At 37.9% G+C, this 17,774-nt stretch overlaps 1 protein-coding gene and 1 pseudogene across 2 annotated transcripts in view; both read left to right on the plus strand.

The window, feature by feature from the left end:
* Positions 1-3,869, plus strand: part of SLC25A36 (solute carrier family 25 member 36) — a 32,754-nt gene extending 28,885 nt beyond the window's left edge. For both annotated transcript variants that reach the window (XM_032852355.1, XM_032852354.1), the window contains 2 exons: positions 324-613; positions 3,092-3,869. In XM_032852355.1, coding sequence (XP_032708246.1) covers positions 324-613; positions 3,092-3,285 — 484 coding nt within the window. In that variant the 3' untranslated portion in view covers positions 3,286-3,869. The remainder of the gene's footprint in view (positions 1-323; positions 614-3,091) is intronic.
* Positions 3,870-10,867: 6,998 nt separating this feature from the next.
* Positions 10,868-11,790, plus strand: LOC116864769 (annotated as a pseudogene).
* Positions 11,791-17,774: the final 5,984 nt, after the last annotated feature.

The following is a 17,774-nucleotide window of genomic DNA, read 5'->3' on the forward strand; positions in this document are numbered from 1 at the left end:
CTGGTTTTATCTTGAGCTGCAGTCACAATGTATTTGGACTATTTTATTTTTTATCCCTACAGTATAATGAGTACATGAAACTGAAGATTTAATGTAATGTATTTTGCATTAGTAAAATAAACTTACATGGTACCCATCTAATGTGACAAACTTGGGATAAAAGAATAAAGTCTAAAATGAAAGTCTTAATATTCTGGCTTCACTTCTCCATGAGTTAGAGGATCATCCTCTATTTAGAGTGACATATTTCTACTGCATTTTATTAACTTTATTTAAAAACCTATACTACTTTGTAAACAAGATTTTTCCTTTTTGCTTTTCAGGAACCGTGGAGAAAAGCGAATGGGTGCTTTTGAATGTATTCGTAAAGTGTATCAGACAGATGGACTTAGAGGATTTTATAGGGGCATGTCTGCTTCATATGCTGGCATATCAGAGACGGTTATCCATTTTGTTATTTATGAAAGTATTAAGCAAAAACTACTGGAATATAAGATTGCTTCTACAATGGAAAATGATGAAGAGTCTGTGAAAGAAGCGTCCGATTTTGTGGGAATGATGCTGGCTGCTGCCACCTCAAAAACTTGTGCCACAACTATAGCCTATCCACATGGTAAGAGGAGTGGAGTTTCTATGAGTAAAATTCTGTTAATTTACAAGTATTTTCCCATGTCAGCCAATGACCCATTTATTAGAATATTTATAATTTTACTGAAATCAGTAAAACAAAATACAGTTCTTAGGAGTTCATAATGGGATTAAATCTGTGTAAGTAACTGGTTTAATAGGTCAGTGTATATTACAGTAGCATAATGGAGATTTAGCATGCACTCTGGACCGTCACATTTTAGCCCTGAGTCAGTCAGATTCCAGCCAGGTGTTGTTTGAGCAAGTTTAAAAAAAAAAAAAGGTATGGCTATAGATGGTATACTAGATACTTTATATACATTATTGCTAATCTACAAAAAATTCCTGCAAAGTACTTACCTTCTCCATTTAAGTCTAAGTATGCTAGAATATAACCAGAGTTTGTCTTCATTTTCAAATGGGAAACAAGAAATGTTAAGATTAAGTTGCCAAAGGTCACAGAGCTTACTCAGGTCACATAGTTTACTCAGTGGAGAAGCCCAAATTTGAAATGGGAATCTATAATCCAAAACGCCAGCCTATTTTACATTATTTCATGTTGGCAAATAAGTATATATGAATGATTTATTTCTGTCATTAAGTCTTATACTGTTAGCCTCTTTCATTGATAGATAATAAAATCACTTAAAAATTTGTCTGCAGGATGCTGAGATTTTTTTGTAACTTGTTTTAAGTATAGACTTTGATTTTGTTGTATTTAGGGTTTGTTTTGCCCTTTTTTTTTTTTTTTTTTTTTTTAAGATTTTATTTGTCAGAGAACAAGCAGGGGGAGCAGTAAGCAGACAGAGAAGCAGGCTTCGCATTGAGCAGGGAGCCCTGGTGTAGGACTCAATCCCAGGACCCTGGGGTCACAACCTTAGCTGAAGGCAGGCTTTTAACTGACTGACTAATAAACCTCAGGGGTTTTAGGATTTTTTTTTTTTTTTTTTTTTCTTTCAAGTAATTTCTACACCCAGCATGGGACTTGAGATCGAGAATTGGATGCTACACTGACTGATCCATCCAGGCGCCCCTACTTTGGGCTTTTAATCTAAATGCTTTACTTTTTGTTACACTGATTAATATTCACATTCATCCTTGTAAGTCTAAGGCTCTGTGATTAAAGCTGTATCAAGACAAATGAAACAGGGCTAGGAAGAAATGAGTATTTGCTATAAAATGTAATTTTATGAGTAAAACTAACTCTAACCAAGTTGGACTGTGAACTTAGCTCCACTTCTTGAGGGAAGTTCCTAACTTCCCTCTTTAGGAGAAGTCAAAAGAGGACAGTTATCAGCAGCATTGTTTAGATTCTGACTACTATAGGATACCTAGAATTGTAAGAGACAGTTTTGGAGTTGTAAGCATCCTGTCCCCTCAAGTGAGATGATGTCCTTACATGAAGGGGTAATTAATAATATTTTGGGTGGAATATATAAATGGTATGAATTTTTAAGGTAAGATACAAGAAATTTCAAATAGTAATATTTGCAGTGAAAATAGTTCTAGGCCATTTCCCTCAGGCCCAACAGGACTAGTGTGTTGGAAAAACAGACTCTTCTGTAGAGAGCTCTGAAAACTTGTCCCAGCCTCTACCCCCAATGACTAAAACCTCTCAACAGTCCAATTTCCTCACCTTTCAAAACTAAGAAATAATGGACTAACCATAATCTTTTATATCTCTTAGAGCTCTAAAATTTTACAAATTTTGCGTAGTTGCTTCCCAGATGGGGCCTTTTAGCTAACAGCTGGTGTTTTGAACAATTTTAGGCTCATGCACATGAAATTTCATGTTTGTTTCATGTGGACCATTGTAAATATAGATTATTAATTCTTTTTTCTCATTGTGGGGTTCACCTAAGAGTTTTTGTATTTATTTCTCACAGTATCTTTGTGTATTCATTTTTTTCTACCACCTGCATTCCCTTTTCTGTTTCTTGACCTTTTCCTTATATATGTATTGTCCCTTTTAGCTATATCTAGTATACAGCTGACACTTTTGTTTTATTCTTTAACCATTCAGGAACCTGTTAAATTTTTAATTAGTATTTGTTATTAGTGATTTTAACCAGCTGTCTTAGAAGTTGGGTGTTACTGTAATAAGACCAGTTTCAATAAGTTACACATTAAAAATCACTCTCATACTTATTCTGAGCTTACACTTGAAGAGTGGTAAATGGGATATGCTCAGCATTAAGAGGGTATAAAGATAACACGAATGGGGGCACCTAAGTGGCTCAGTGGGTTAAAGCCTCTGCCTTCAGCTCAGGTCATGATCCCAGGGTCCTGGGATCGAGCCCCACATCGGGCTCTCTGCTCAGTAGGGAGCCTGCTCCCCCCCCCCCACCGCTGCCTGCCTCTTGGCCCACTTGTGATCGTCTGTCAAATAAATAAATAATCTTTAAAAAAAAAAAAAAAGATAACACAAATGTTTTAAAATGACTTTTTTTTCCCCCCTAAACAGAAGTTGTAAGAACAAGACTACGTGAAGAGGGAACAAAATATAGATCTTTTTTTCAGACACTATCTTTGGTTGTTCAAGAAGAAGGTTATGGGTCTCTTTACCGTGGTCTAACAACTCATCTGGTGAGACAGATTCCAAACACAGCCATTATGATGGCCACCTATGAATTGGTGGTCTACCTTCTCAATGGATAGCAACTTTAAGCTGCTGTACTATGAAGAGGGAAGACCAAAAGATTCCAGTGGACCATGCAGTATCGAAGCCAGCATGGTGGACAGAAGTAAAACGTTTGGGAACATGTAACTATGCCTAAATGGAAGTTTGGTTGTAGGAATTAAAGTAATCATAACCACATTACTTGGTCTTTTTCAGTAATATGAAGAAAAAAAAACCTAGGCTGCCTCTAAGAAAAAAGCCTTTAGAAGCACTCCTTTCTCCAAATTGCCATTTTCTCTACCATGTCCACAGGACACAGTTGCATTTTGTTGATTTATGGCAGAGTACAGTGTGTATTCCATGAGCACTTTTCCAGTCTTCTAAACAAAGCCATCCCTGATTGTATAAATATTACAACTATCCAAAGATAGTATTGACAGTCATGTCTTACCTCTGGCTTCTGTGTAATTCATGTAAAATTGTAAAATAACAAGAACAAGTGAGATTCTTAGTATTACTTTTCCATTTCCTTGAGAGGATCTGGAATATTTTAAAATTAATTATTTGGCATTAATAGTCACTAGTTTTGACAACTAATGAAATAATGTCAAAAGATCTTGCATATCTTTAGCTTTAAAATGTTTCGGTTTCCACTGCTAACAGGTGCTTGATGTTGAACATGATGTGGACACTTAAATTGTTCATTAATGTATCAAGCCCAGTGTAATAGTTTGGGACAGAAGAAACCAGTGAAATGTTGATTCTTGGCCCTTTGAGTAACTTGAGCACATCCTCATATCTTCTCTAACTTTACAATACATGAATGAATTCGGTTGTCAGTGACTTAGTAGTTACAAACTTGAATTATCATCTGTCATACCTAGATATTTTCTTAAAGTAGAAAAAATTCACCGCTATTGAATCTTTCTGTTTGCCTTCACATTAGGAATTTGAACCATTGAATTATTTCCAGAAGATCAATATAGATTGCATTTATTTTGTAGAGAAAATGGTAATTTTCAGCTTTGCCCTATTAGGTTTCTTTTTTTAAGGTGACATTATAAATATCTAGGGCAGTATAAACATAGAAGAGGGACCCTCTGCTGTCTGATTGAGCAGGTAGTGATTCTAATTGACCAGAGTTTTGTGAATGAACAAACTGCTTTTGACAAGAAATTTCTGTTATCCTGATTTCTTGAATGGTAAATCATAGAAAGACTCAAATTAATTCAGATTAAGTTTCCTAACAGGATATAACTTTTACATTTTGCTGTTGAGTTCAGCTGTACCTTTTAGTATCTAAATGTATATATGTATGGCCCTTCTGAAGATGTTTTCTATAAATCTGTTAAGAGACTTTTGCTTATGGATGTTGCTATACTGGTGTATAAAACATCTACAATTAAACTCCAGTGTGGTACTCATTTCAGTTATAGATGAACTGTACATTTTGTGCAATGGCTTTATTTTAAGAATGACTTTGTGAATGCACTTTGTGGCCTTTTTTTTGGAGAAGGGTGAGAGTAGAGTATTCCATGTTAAGACTTTTTTCTTTTTTTTTTTCTTTTTTTTTTTTTTTTAACATTGGTCATGTATTAGGCAGAAACCATGTTCAAAACATTTTTCTGGGTTTTAGATACGGTGTTTGGAGATCTTTAATAATATAAATGTTTTATGTATTCTGTGTATACTCTAATGACCCTAACACAGAAAATTGTAGCATGTCATTGCAAGCTTTCTCTGCTATCACCAGTGAAACACAGTGCCCTCTTAAATTCCTTCACCTTCTTAACTCCTTATAATCAACATAACTGGATGTTTTTGAGGTGCTTTGATTGGAATTAAAAAGTATTCCAATCTCTTTGGAGACCAAAGGCAAATTCAGTTTCATTACCTTTGGGATTATTCGTACCTTTTATGGTGAATTTTAGCTTTGACATTTATTGTGAGAAACATGCCAAAAAAAAAAAAATCTAGGGATTTCTAACTTAAATCTGTAGAGAAAGTCTCATAGTGTTTGCCTTTTCAGGTGCCACTTACACTGCCTAATACAGTGCCATTTGCCTTGCAAAGATTTGTAAACATTAGTTGTGTTGAATGTAAGACAGATTCTCCCTAATGGTAATGATCTCAGTACACCACAGATGATTAAGAATGATACGAAAACCAGCAGCTATGGAACATCTTATTATTTAGTGCTAGCACATTCATAATAAGTGTCCTTCAAGGATGAACATGTATTCTTTTCTTGTTTGTATTTAGCAAGTAAAACTTACGTTGACCTTAGTGTATTATATTCAGATTTTAAAAGTGAGTATTCTCTGTGTACTGGAAGAAAAGATCTTGGAGTCTTAGATTTTGTTTTCTTGTGCAACAACTGGAAAGAAGCAATGAAGCTTATTTTAGGGTTTGTTTTTTTTTTTCCCCAAAGCACAATCTGCCATAGTTTACTTTATGTGACAGATAATTTAAAAAAGAGAACTATATATAAAAGTTGTATATAAAGTTTGTCTCTGAAACATTTCTTTGGAGATTTTTTTTAATTGATGTAAATGTTTAAAAAGAAAAACACATACTTAAAGCATTGAATTTTTTTTAAAGCTGTGTTTTGTTACCTATTTTCTATCAGATGACTTTATTTCTAGTATAGAGATTGGCAGCACTCTTCAGATTTGTCTGTACTTTTATTACAGAATTTTATCAGGAAATTGAATTGAACTTAACTCAAGTTAAAGCAGTAGATATTGAAAGAGTATGGTCAGAGAGCATTAGATAGAACTTTGGTACTGGTGGCTCATAGACAGTTTACTAAATCTCAAAGTCCAGATCTGAGAATTACCAACCCTGTGACTGTGGGGTGGAATACAGTGCTTTTGAATTCAGGAGGGGGAAAGAAAAAAAAGAAAAAAAAAACTATTACCAAAGCTTTGTCTTAATTTTCATTATTTATGTAATTTTGTGAACCCAGCATTACTAGTTGGAGGTCACTAGTAATTTATTTGTAATTTTGAAACCAGGATAGAATATGGTTAGATTATTTGATCCAGCCTTGTCTCCTAAAACCTAAGGCCCATTGTGGAATAGCATGACTGTATTAGGACCAGGGTGTTAAAAATAACGAGTGTTTTATTCTTTTACTGGAGTATAAACATGTTGGCATTTTTAGATTTAAGTCACTAAAAATACTGATCTGAACTTAAAGGATTTAAGTGCTAGAAATCAGTCTATCCTTTACTCTTCAGCATTGTTCATGCCTGTCTTTCATTGTTTACATGTTCTTCTGCCCAGACTATTAGTACTGTAGGGAGCCCTTTTGGGCTGATAAATAAAATAGTTGAGCCTTTCTGTCTACTGATCATGACTTAAACATTCCTAAGAATAAAGGTATTTCTGAATGATACAAATTAGAAGGAATTTTAATTATATGAGAATATTTCATACAATGTGCTAACTTTCTGCCCACTCAGTTCTCTTCTCCATCATGCACTTATATTTCTTGTTAATCTATACACTGCTTTTTATGCTACTCCTTTTAGAAACTGAAAATTCTAGTTCCACTCAGTTTTTTTGTTAATAAACACTTGAATGTGTACCCCTCATATGTGAACAATTAAATTATGATCTATTAGTCATAGCTAAATAATCAACTTCAAAAGAGTTGATAACTTTTGACCATTTATGTGAGGTTTGCTATTCTCACATTTTGTGTACATGGCTGTAAATTATGTGCATTTATTCTATTTATGTTAACTAGCTGAATTTTATTTGAATTATTAAAATTTAAAAATTAAAATATCCTTATGAAAATATGGGTTTATTTTTCCTATAATGTATTCTAACATTTTGGTTTGGTGAGAATATAATCACACTTTTTAGGATGAAGTGAAGAACAAAAGTGTATTGCCATTTTCAAGTTTAAGTGTTGGACTCCAATCTGCTAGACATAGTGATTTCTCTGTAGGAAACAAAAGGTCAAATTATCTAATTCCCTCGTAAGTCAGTAAGATTCTTCTGTTCTGCCATATATTCCACAGGTTTATTGATAATTTAGGTACCATACTTTTCATGTATCAAAACATCCTATTTGAAAAGAATATCTGAAAAATTTGAGCCTAATGAGGTTATTTGATACCTCCTTAGGTTGAAATGATTTTTTTACATTTTACCTTACATCATTAGTTTTTGATGGAGTGTTCAACGATTCATTACTTGCATATAACACCCAGTGCTCATTGCAACATGTGCCCTCCTCAATACCCATCACCCACTTACCCTTCCTCCCACCCCCCAGTTGTAATATTTTAATTATGACTTCGTGTTAGTTTTGGTTTTCACCTTTCTGAAAGCTAAGAATATTAAAAGTTCAAACTTGTTAAAATGACCAAATGATTCTTCATATAATAGGTTGAAACAATCGACAGATATGTGTTCTATAGTACTTACCCATTTTACATTTCTGTTTTATTGAAGTTTTCACAAGTTATAGCTACCATGAAACATCACCTAGTTTTGTAGGTGAGGAAATCAGGATAGATTTGTCATGTTCCTTTTCTCAAAACTGGAAGCTTTTGGACTACTTTCCACTGAAGACTGAAAAAGTGGGTGAGATGAGGACATTGGCAAAATAATGGTTGAAGTTGGTATGCCAAGCATATTTTACTGCTTAGTGTCCCAAGTTTAAAGTGTGTGTGTGTGTGTGTGTGTGTGTGTGTGTGTGTGTATGTGTATTACTGAATATTAGGATCCATGGTAGAGGAGGGAATTTGTGAGTGTATGATTTCCTAAGGTTCAAGTATGAAGTCCACACAACTGATAAATTCGGGCAAGAAAGCAAAGTGTAGTTAAGTGATTTCCTTTATTCTCCTAATTTTTTTTCCACATTGCACAAACCAGCTGGCTACCTTAATATATATGGAATCAGTTCAGTAATTTAAATTCATAGAATGCTATGTTTATACAGTGATTTCATGTGGTTTTCCAGCAACCCATAGATTGGGTGAATGGGCAAGTGATATTTAGAGGGGTATTAGTCACAGTGGGGTTTTTTTTACTTGGTGTTCTGAATCTTAATCCTGTGTTTATTTACTAGATTATTCAACAGCTTTGGGATGAACACTAGAATGAGTAACAAAACAAAAGACAATTTAGATGAAAGATCTATGGGGATTGGCTCAGGATGAAACATGCTGGGGGGATAATAAGAAATAGAGCTAGGTACATAAATTGGAGTAGTGAACTGTTGTTGAAGCTGGTCTATATAGACTTAGCTTACTTCTGAGGCCACGAGGGAAACACTGGATTCCCCACCACCACCACCACCAAACATCTTTGTAACAACAAAGCAAGTCAAACCTAAACATTATGCTACTTTTGAGCCTCAGCAATGTCCTATGTTCTCTGAAAGTGTTACAGTGATTGATTCTTTTAGAAAGATCTGGAAAGGTTGGCTGGAGAAAACAGTATTTAAACCAAGCTTTGAAACAAACTTAACAGGCTGATTTGGGGAGGAGCATTCCTTGTTGAAACAAAGATTAAAGTGTTCTAGTAGCCCATCAGAGAACCCATTTTCTTTTATTCTCTCCTGGGAGTTGATAGAAAAACTGTTTTGAGGGGCGCCTGTGTGACTTAATTGAGCATCAGACACTTGGTTTTGGCTTGGGTCATGATCTCGGGGTAATGGGATCAATCCCCCAGTCAGGCTCCACACTGGTGTGGAACCTGCTTGGGATTCTCTCCCTTTTCCTCTCCCTCTTCACCTGCCCCTCCCTATGCTCATGCCTCATGCTCTCTCAAATAATTTTTTTAAAGTGTCTCGAGATTTTCAAACTAGTGGTAGACCTAGGATTCTAAACCTAGTCTCATTCAAGGTAGCTCAGCACATCCAGCTCAACAAAATTGAGCCCTATTTTCTGTGTCCCAGTCCCTCCTACTTTCCAAAGCACCTCAATTCTTAAGTCTTCTAAATTGCCAAGGATAAAAGGACGACTTTCGCTATTTCTGAATCTTACCTTTCAAGATTATCCAGTAAGATTGAGACCTGTTGACTGAACTTACTCAGATGTTTTAGTGGTGTAGGTTATTTGATGTGAATTTTACTAAGTCACATATTGACTTTTTCATTGTCCCTGTCCCCCATAAGAGCAGCTGGACATCAGTAGGAAAAGTGAGCCATTACCTCGCCATACTCAAAACAATATGGGTCTAAAGATTTAAATTGCAAACCTTCTGGAAAAAAAAGAAATACATTTGCAAACTTGGAGTAGGCAGGGATTAGAGTCCACAGGAGGCACCAACCATTAAAAAGCCCTCAAAATTAAAAACATCATTAAAATAAAAGTGCAGCCACAGTCTGCAAGAAAATATTTAAAATATATCTGACAGGATATGTCATGAAATATACACACAAACAGGTAATGATCTAAACACTTTTAAAAATAAGCATATGTAAAGATGCTTAACATGATTAGTAATACTAATTAGAACGACAAGGTAACACAACATAGCCAATACAATGACAAGCAGACACAATACCAAGGATGTAGAAACAACTAGGACCGCCTACATTGCTGTTTAGAATGTGAAGTGGTATAGCTACCTTGGAAAGATGAAGTTTTTAAGAAAAAAGTTTAAAATTATTTCTATGCTATAACCCAGAATTACTACTGGTAGGGAAGGGAGAGGTGGGAATTGCCAAGAGAAATGGAAATCTCCAAAATTTTCATAGCTCTTTTATTTCTAAGGGTGGATAGCAAGGGAAAGTCGATTGTAAATCATGCAGTGAAATACTACATCATAAAAAGCAAAGTAGGAATTACAGATATGTGCAATAATGTAAATGAGTATTAAAGACCTGTTAGATGAAAGAAGCCAGGCACAGAATAGTATACACTGTACTCCATTTATATAAAGGTCAAGAACAGGAAAACGTAGCCAGCTTGACAGAAGTCAAATTAGTGTACCTGGAGTTGGAGAGAAGGAGTTGACTAGCAACAGGGCCTAGTGAAAGTTTCTGGAGTAATGGAAAAGTCCTACATGTTGATCTGGGCAGGGTTAAACAGGTGTGTACATAATGTGAAGATACATTATCTGTATATTTAAGATTTGTTCAAGCCTGTTTTTTTTTTTTAATCTAATGCAAAGTAAAGTTTGAACACTACATAATTAAACCCATGAAGGCTTGAGGTACTGGAATTATCAAAGTACAGTTCATAAAATAGTCATGCTTAATATGTTTTGAGAAATAAAATGGAGAACTTTTAAGTATCTGATTTTGCTATCAAGCAGGCAGGACCTCTGAACTACTCAAATCTCCATGACAACTAGATCTCAGAACGTGCCTTTTGAGGCCTAGCTCAAAAAGTAGAAGGGTTCCCCAAGGACTTTTCCCTTTCCCTCCCACACGCCAAGCCCAAAACTAAGCAATTAGAACTAAATCTGGATTAATCAGGATGGGGACTGGTGCTGGGGCTTACATCTCCAGGAGCAATCGTCTCTGGGGCCCAGGCCTGAAGAACAGGTGCATCAGTAGGGGGGTACTCCCCTGGATACCAGTAGAAGCAGAGTCAAATCTGGTGGGGGGAAACTCTTCAAGTTGGGCTTACAGACTCATAGCATTGCTTAATGATTTCCAAACATAAGATCTGGCAGGCCGTGAGTGATCACAGAAACATGGAAACAACAGATTGACACCATCAAGGACTTAAGAGAAAATGCAGAGTAGCTAGTAGTTACAAAGATGAGCCTACAGTATTAAATAAGGAATAAACAGACTTTAATAGTTAACCATAAAAATGAAAACTATAGAGCAGTAGCCACAGGTTTGGAAACAACAGCAAGAGCAAAGAAACAAGATCCCTCTGGTTCCAGAAAATCTGAAAAAGATGATGGCTTATGAGGCCCTTAAAGCCTCTCAAGCAAAGCAGGCACTTTTGGACAAGGAGCAGAAGAAAGGAAAAGAGCTCAAGTTCAAGGGACCAAAATGGTTCTTACATGATTCCCGGCGGCAACATGACAGGTTGCGCCTCAGACGACTAGAAGTGAAACCCTGTGGCTTGGAAGTGCCAGATAAATATTCCTTGGGCTCTGCTTTATGCATCCAAAGGATGAATGGGGTGAGTTCACTGGTGCAGAGGACTACTGCCAGGCTTCGCCCAAAGATTTTCAGTGATGTCTTTTTCAGAGTAACCCCCCAGACCATAAAAACACGACATAGAGTGGAAATTTACATGACCCGAAGACTTCCAAATCTGAAGTCTGCCCAGAAACTCATCTTGAAACATGGACAAGACAAGGTGAAGAATAAAACCATTCCTTTGACAGACAACATAGTGATTGACGAGCACCTGGGGAAGTAGGGTGTTATTTGCTTGGAAGACCTCATTTATGAAATTGTCTTTCCAGGGAAGAACTTCCAGATGTCTGCATTCTTACATCCTTTCCATCTCAGGTAGCAGGCCTGTCCTGCTACCAAGAATAGTGTGCTTCCTCAAGGAGGTGGGCTTACCTGGCTCTCGAGGGGACACATCAATCAGCTCATTTGTTAGCTGAATTAAACCCAGAATATCTGAAAGCACAGTGCACTGGTGGCATGTGTTTTGTCTTTTGGAATTTTTACCAGTGTCTTCAAAGAAGATTATTTCATGTTGTATCTTTGAAAACTAGAGGGAAGGTCAAGGACAAGATGATGATGCTCCTGGCAGGCACTTGTCATCACAGCCCAGTTCCAAGGGAAAGTTCCAGTGTGTTTCCACCTCTGAGGTCAGCAGAGGACCCAAGCATGAGCCCGAGACTGCAGTGGACCAAGCTCAGGGATATACTTGAGCCTAGGGGTTCCTGGGGCCTTGTTTTGGAAGGAACTTGAAATATAGTTACAAAGAAGAGCACAAAAACAGTGCTCAGTTGTCAGAAAAAGAACTATAGGCACTGAAATCAATAACTCAGTGGGTGAATAAAAACAGACTAGATGTAACTAAAGTGATTTAAACTTGAACACCTATCTAAATTATCTAGAGGACAGGAAAGGTAAAGAGAAGGGCTATGAAAGATCAGTTAGGAAATAATAGAGGATGGAATCAGAATGTCTAATGTACTTCACTATATTTAGTAAATGAGGCAACATTTTAGAAGGTAATTGGAAAATTCCCAGAGTTGGTAAACCTGAATCCATAGCTCCACAGATCACAATGTATCCTGATTCGGATTAAGACATGCCTATAAACATAGTGATATGAAGAACATCAAAGCAAAGTGAAGATTTTGATTTCTGCTACCTGCAATGGGTTAGGTTTTAGGGCCAGTGCTCCTAATGAGTGCAATTAAAATGCTCAGTAAAGTATTCTAAAAATCTTACCATCTGAGAGTGAACATAATGAGGAATGAGCAAGCCAAATTCCAAGACATGTTAAGAGCCTAGAAAGTCAAGAGGGCACGCCAAGCCACCTCGGACCCAGAAGCAAGTGAGGCAGGAGTGGATGACGAGGTCCCATTTAAGTTGAGTCTGATAGACCCTTCCCATAAGTTGGGGCCCCAGTAGTAAATTTGGATTCTTTCTTCCATCTCCCTGGGAGTGGACGAAGTTTCCTTGGTGCTGAGCAGAACACAGAAGTAGAACACAGAAGCCCAACCCCGAGACCAGTACTGACCCCAAGTAGAATTAAAGCCCAACTTAGCATTGCTAGAGTGGGGATGGGGCATCAAGATCAAGAATTAAAGTGGTTCCAGATACATGGGATCCCAAATGTATGGTAGAAACAAAGACCATTCTTTTCTGGAAAAAGCAGTCCTTATCTATGATTATGGTGTGAACACATCAATAATTTCCAGGACTGTGAGCAGCACACGGTCCATAAGCACACAAGGAAGCCGCACCACTAGTGACAACCCTTAAAAGCAAAAGCAGCCCACTCTCAAAGAGAAAAGCAACTCTGGATTTCCCAAATATAAATTAAAGTGCAAATGAGTACAGTTTTAAAAATATAAGACATGCTTGGAAATAGGAGAGTAGGACACTAAAAAACGGTTGAGCAGATTTGAAAACCAAATATAACTCCTAGAAGTGAGAACTAAAGTTTAAAGCACAGTTGGACAAAGCTGGAAAGCGTGGTTTTGCAGCAAGTTGGAGCACGTGCTGTCCAGAGGAAGAAGAAGGTACAGAGGACAATGAGATGCAGACAGGACGCTCTAGGGCTGGGCGGCTGCTGAAGAACTGATTGCTTAGATCTACAATCCCAAGCAGAATACATAAAAAGGAGCTCCTCTTTACACACAGTATCATGAAACTAGATAACCAAAGGCAGAGAAGATTTGGGGATAAAAATATCCAGACTTTTACCTCTGACACGACGAACCTTCAAAGCAATGACAGCCAGTGTGACAACTGACTTAACAGGCAGAACAGAAGAGAGGGGGATAATTCCTTCCGATGTGCTAGTTTTTCAACCAGTAAAAATCCTTCAGGCCTGAGGAAGGAATACAGAAATTTCAAAAAAATTAAAACAGGGAGTGTGCTCTCAGCAGGTCATCAAAGGAAATCCTCCAAGTTGTACATCCGGCAGAAGGAATTGTGTGTCAGGCCTGAGATGCAAGAAAAATGCTAAACAAAGAAGCAGAAAGTTGGGCGGGCAAATGGAAAAGGTAGTTCGCCATATAAAAGAGTAATGATGGGGCACCTGGGTGGCTCAGTGGGTTAAAGCCTCTGCCTTTGGCTCAGGTCATGATCTCAGGGTCCTGGGATCGAGCCCCGCATTGAGCCCCGCATCGGGCTCTCTGCTCAGCGGGGAGCCTGCTTCCCCTTCTCTCTCTCTGCCTGCCTCTCAGCCTACTTGTGATCTCTGTCTGTCAGATAAATAAATCTTTTTAAAAAAATTTTTTTTAATAAAATTTTCATATGCCTGATAAAATTTCCTCATCGTGTAGAGCCAGAATCGAAAGAACCTCAGGAAGAAACAGACAAATCCACAGCAATAGTGGGAGTCTTCAACAAACTTCTCTCAGAAATTAATACAAGAAAATAGTAAGCATATAGATTTCATGGGTATGGTTAACAGCCTTGACCCAATGGAAATGCACAGCACACTGCACTTAACATTTGCAGAATATGCATCGCTATTTCCAGAAACTGACCCAAGCAATCTCATCAGATCTCAAGTATTGAAATCATACAGAGGATGTTCTCTGACCACAAAGCAATTAAACTGGAAATCAGCAAATAGATCACTGAAGTACTTCCTAACTTTGGAAATTTGGACACATGCTTCCAAATAACCCACAGTTCTGCTCAGCCACACGGAGAAAATATTTAGAGCTGAATGATAATAAAAATTCTAAATGTCAAAACTGATGAATGCAGCTTAAGCAGTCCTTAGAGAAAATTTAAAATTTTAAGTCCCTAGGGGTGCCTGGGTGGCTCAGTGGGTTAAGCTGTTGCCTTCAGCTCAGGTCACAATCTCAGGGTCCTGGGATCGAGCCCCACATTGGGCTCTCTGCTCAGCAGGGAGCCTGCTTCCTCCTCTCTCTCTGCCTGCCTCTCTGCCTGCTTGTGATCTCTCTCTGTCAAATAAATAAATAAAATTTTTAAAAGAAAAAGAAAAAAAAAATTTTAAGTCCCTATAATAGAAAGGAAAAAAGGCTGAAAAGTAATGAGGTAAACATTTATATTAGTTATATTAGTTTGGGTTGGCTAGGGCACAGTAGAGACTCAGATGCATAATGGCTCAACCTAATAGACATTTTATGGCTTGTTCATTTAACGATCTTAGAGGAACAGGTCGGTTCTGCTCTAACAGTTCTTCAGGGACTCAGCTGACTGAGGCTCTGCTATTCTCAACATTTGCCTTCCAAGGTGGATGGGGGCTGTGGCTCTCAGACTTCAGCCTGTATCCAAATCACATGGAGGGCTTGTTTTGTTTCTCTGGTGTTGTTTAAAGTAAAAGATAGGGGCGTCTGGGTAGCTAAGTCGGTTAAGCGGTGGCCTTCGGCTCAGGTCAGAGTCTCAGGGTCCTGGGATCAAGCCGCATCTCTCCCAGCTGAGGGGGAGCCCATTTCTCCCTCTGTCCCTCCCTCTTGCTCACTCTCTCTCTCTTTCTCTATCAAATAAATCAATAAAATCTTTAAAAAAATAAAGTAAAAGATGGATGTTCCCTATCCTAGTTAAAACTGTAAGTAAGTGGGCAAAATTCCATCATTTGGGGAAATAATTGGGAGAATAGAACAAGATATATTTTCCCCATACCATTAGCAAAGTATTTTCTCCTGCCCCCAGCTTTGAGATATCATTGACATATAATAGTGTGTAAGTTTGAGGTGTACAACCTGATGATTTGATACACTTGCATATTGTGAAGTGATAACCACAAGAAGGTTAACACCTCCCTCCACTCACGTAATTATTTTTGTGTGCATGTGGTTAGAGCATTTAAGATCTCTCTTTGCAACTCTCAAAGATAGAATACAGTGTTGTTAGCTATAGTCACCATACTGTACTTCAGATCCCCAGAACTTGCTCATCTCATAACTGGAAGTTCCTACCCTTTGACTAACATGTCTCTGTTGCCTCCACGCACCCCCCACCCAACACCAAGTCCCTGGTAACCACCACCCCACTCTCTACTTCTGTGAGTTCAGCTTTTTTAGACATGTTGAGATCACACAGTATTGTCTTTCTCTGTCTGACTTACTTCATTTAGAATGTTGTCACAAAAGGCAGGAGTTCTGTCTTCTCTATGGCTGAATAATATTCCATTGTGTATAGTGCAGCTGTCTCACTGAGACAATGATTTCATTTCTTTTCCTATATAACCAGAAGTGGGGTTGCTGGATCATATGGTAGTTCTATTTTTAATATTTTGAGGAATCTCCATACTGTTTTCCATAGTGGCCACACCAATTTACATTCCCACCGACACACAACGGTTCCCCTTTCTCCACATCCTCACCAACACTTGGTATCTCTTATCTTTTTGATGCTAGCCATTCTAACATGAGTGAGATGATCTCTCATTGCAGCCTTGATTTGCATTTCCCTGTTATTTAGTGACGCTGAGCTTATTTTCATATGCCTTTCCGCATGTGTATGCCTTCTTTGGAAAAATGTCTATGTGGAGACCAAGAAAAACAAGGCTGTACCCACCTCAAGTCTAGCCTTGACATAAGTGCAGCCATCTTGATCCTGGCAGCCATCTTAGGTCTCTGTGACCAGTAAATGACCCCTGGTTCCAGAAAGACTGACCAAAAGTTTTAAAAACAAAATGCCATGCCAAAAACCAATTGGGAGTAGGATAGCCTAATGAAGTAATAAATCGTGTCAGAAGTAGGATAACCTAATGAAGTAATAAATCATGTCAGAAATAGGATAGCTTAACACTGTAATAGATCACAAGAACATAGGGATGAGATCATGGCCCAATCACCTACTGCCAAATCCACCCCTACTCTGTCTTTAAAAACTTTGACTGTAATCTGGTTCAGGGTCCAAGTCCCTACTCCGATGCATCGGGTATACTTGGGCCCAAGCTTAAGCATGTCACCTCAGGGTCCAAGTCCCTACTCCGCTATGTTGGGTATACTTAGGCCCAAGCTTAAGCTTGCTGAATAAACCCTCGTGTGATTGCATCAGTGCTTGGCTCCTTGGTGGTCTCTCAGACACGAAAACTCAGGCATAACAGTCTACTCAGTTCATTTGCCCATTTTAATCAGATTATTTATTCTTTTGTTGTTTTGGGGTTGTATGAGTTCCTTAATATTTTGGATATTAACCCCTTACCAGATACGTGGTTTGCAAATATTTTCTCCTGTTACACAGGTTACTTTCCCATTTTGCTTATTGTTTCTTCTGCTGTGTAGAAGCTTTTTATTTTATTTAATTTTGTCTATTTTTTTGAATGGGGCAGCAAAACAAAGTTTATTGAACAATAATACAAAGCTCCTCCCCAGAGGGTTGCCAGTATGGCGAAGCTTTTTGGTTTGATGTGGTCCCACCTACTAATTTTTGCTTTTGGTGTCGTATCCAAAAAGTTATTTCCATGATCAGTGTCAAGGAGTTTTCCCCTATGTTTTCTTCTCGGAATTTTAGAGTTTCAGGTCTTACATTTAAGTCTTTAATCCATTTTGACTTAATTTTTGTAAGTGGTGGAAAATAGGAGTCTGATTTCATTCTTTTGCATGTGAATATCGTTTTCTCAACACCTTTTTTAAAAAAAAAAATATTTTATTTATTTATTTGACACAGAGAGAGACACAGCAAGAGAGAGAACACAGCAGAGGGAGTAGGAGAGAGAGAAGTAGGCTTCCTGCCAAGCAGGGAGCCAATGCAGGACTCGGTCCCAGGACTCTGGGATCACAACCCGAGCCGAAGGCAGACACTTAACAACTGAGCCACCCAGGCACCCCTCAACACCATTTATTTAAAAAGACCATCTCTCCCCCATTCACCATTCTTGGCCCCCTTGTTGAATATTAGGTGACCATATATGCACGAGTTAATTTCTGGGCTCTTGATTCTCTTCCCTTGGTCCAAGGTGTCTGTTTTGTT

Source organism: Lontra canadensis, unplaced genomic scaffold (assembly GCF_010015895.1).
Source record: "Lontra canadensis isolate GAN:19392208 unplaced genomic scaffold, GSC_riverotter_1.0 scaffold6, whole genome shotgun sequence".
NCBI lineage: Eukaryota > Metazoa > Chordata > Mammalia > Carnivora > Mustelidae > Lontra > Lontra canadensis.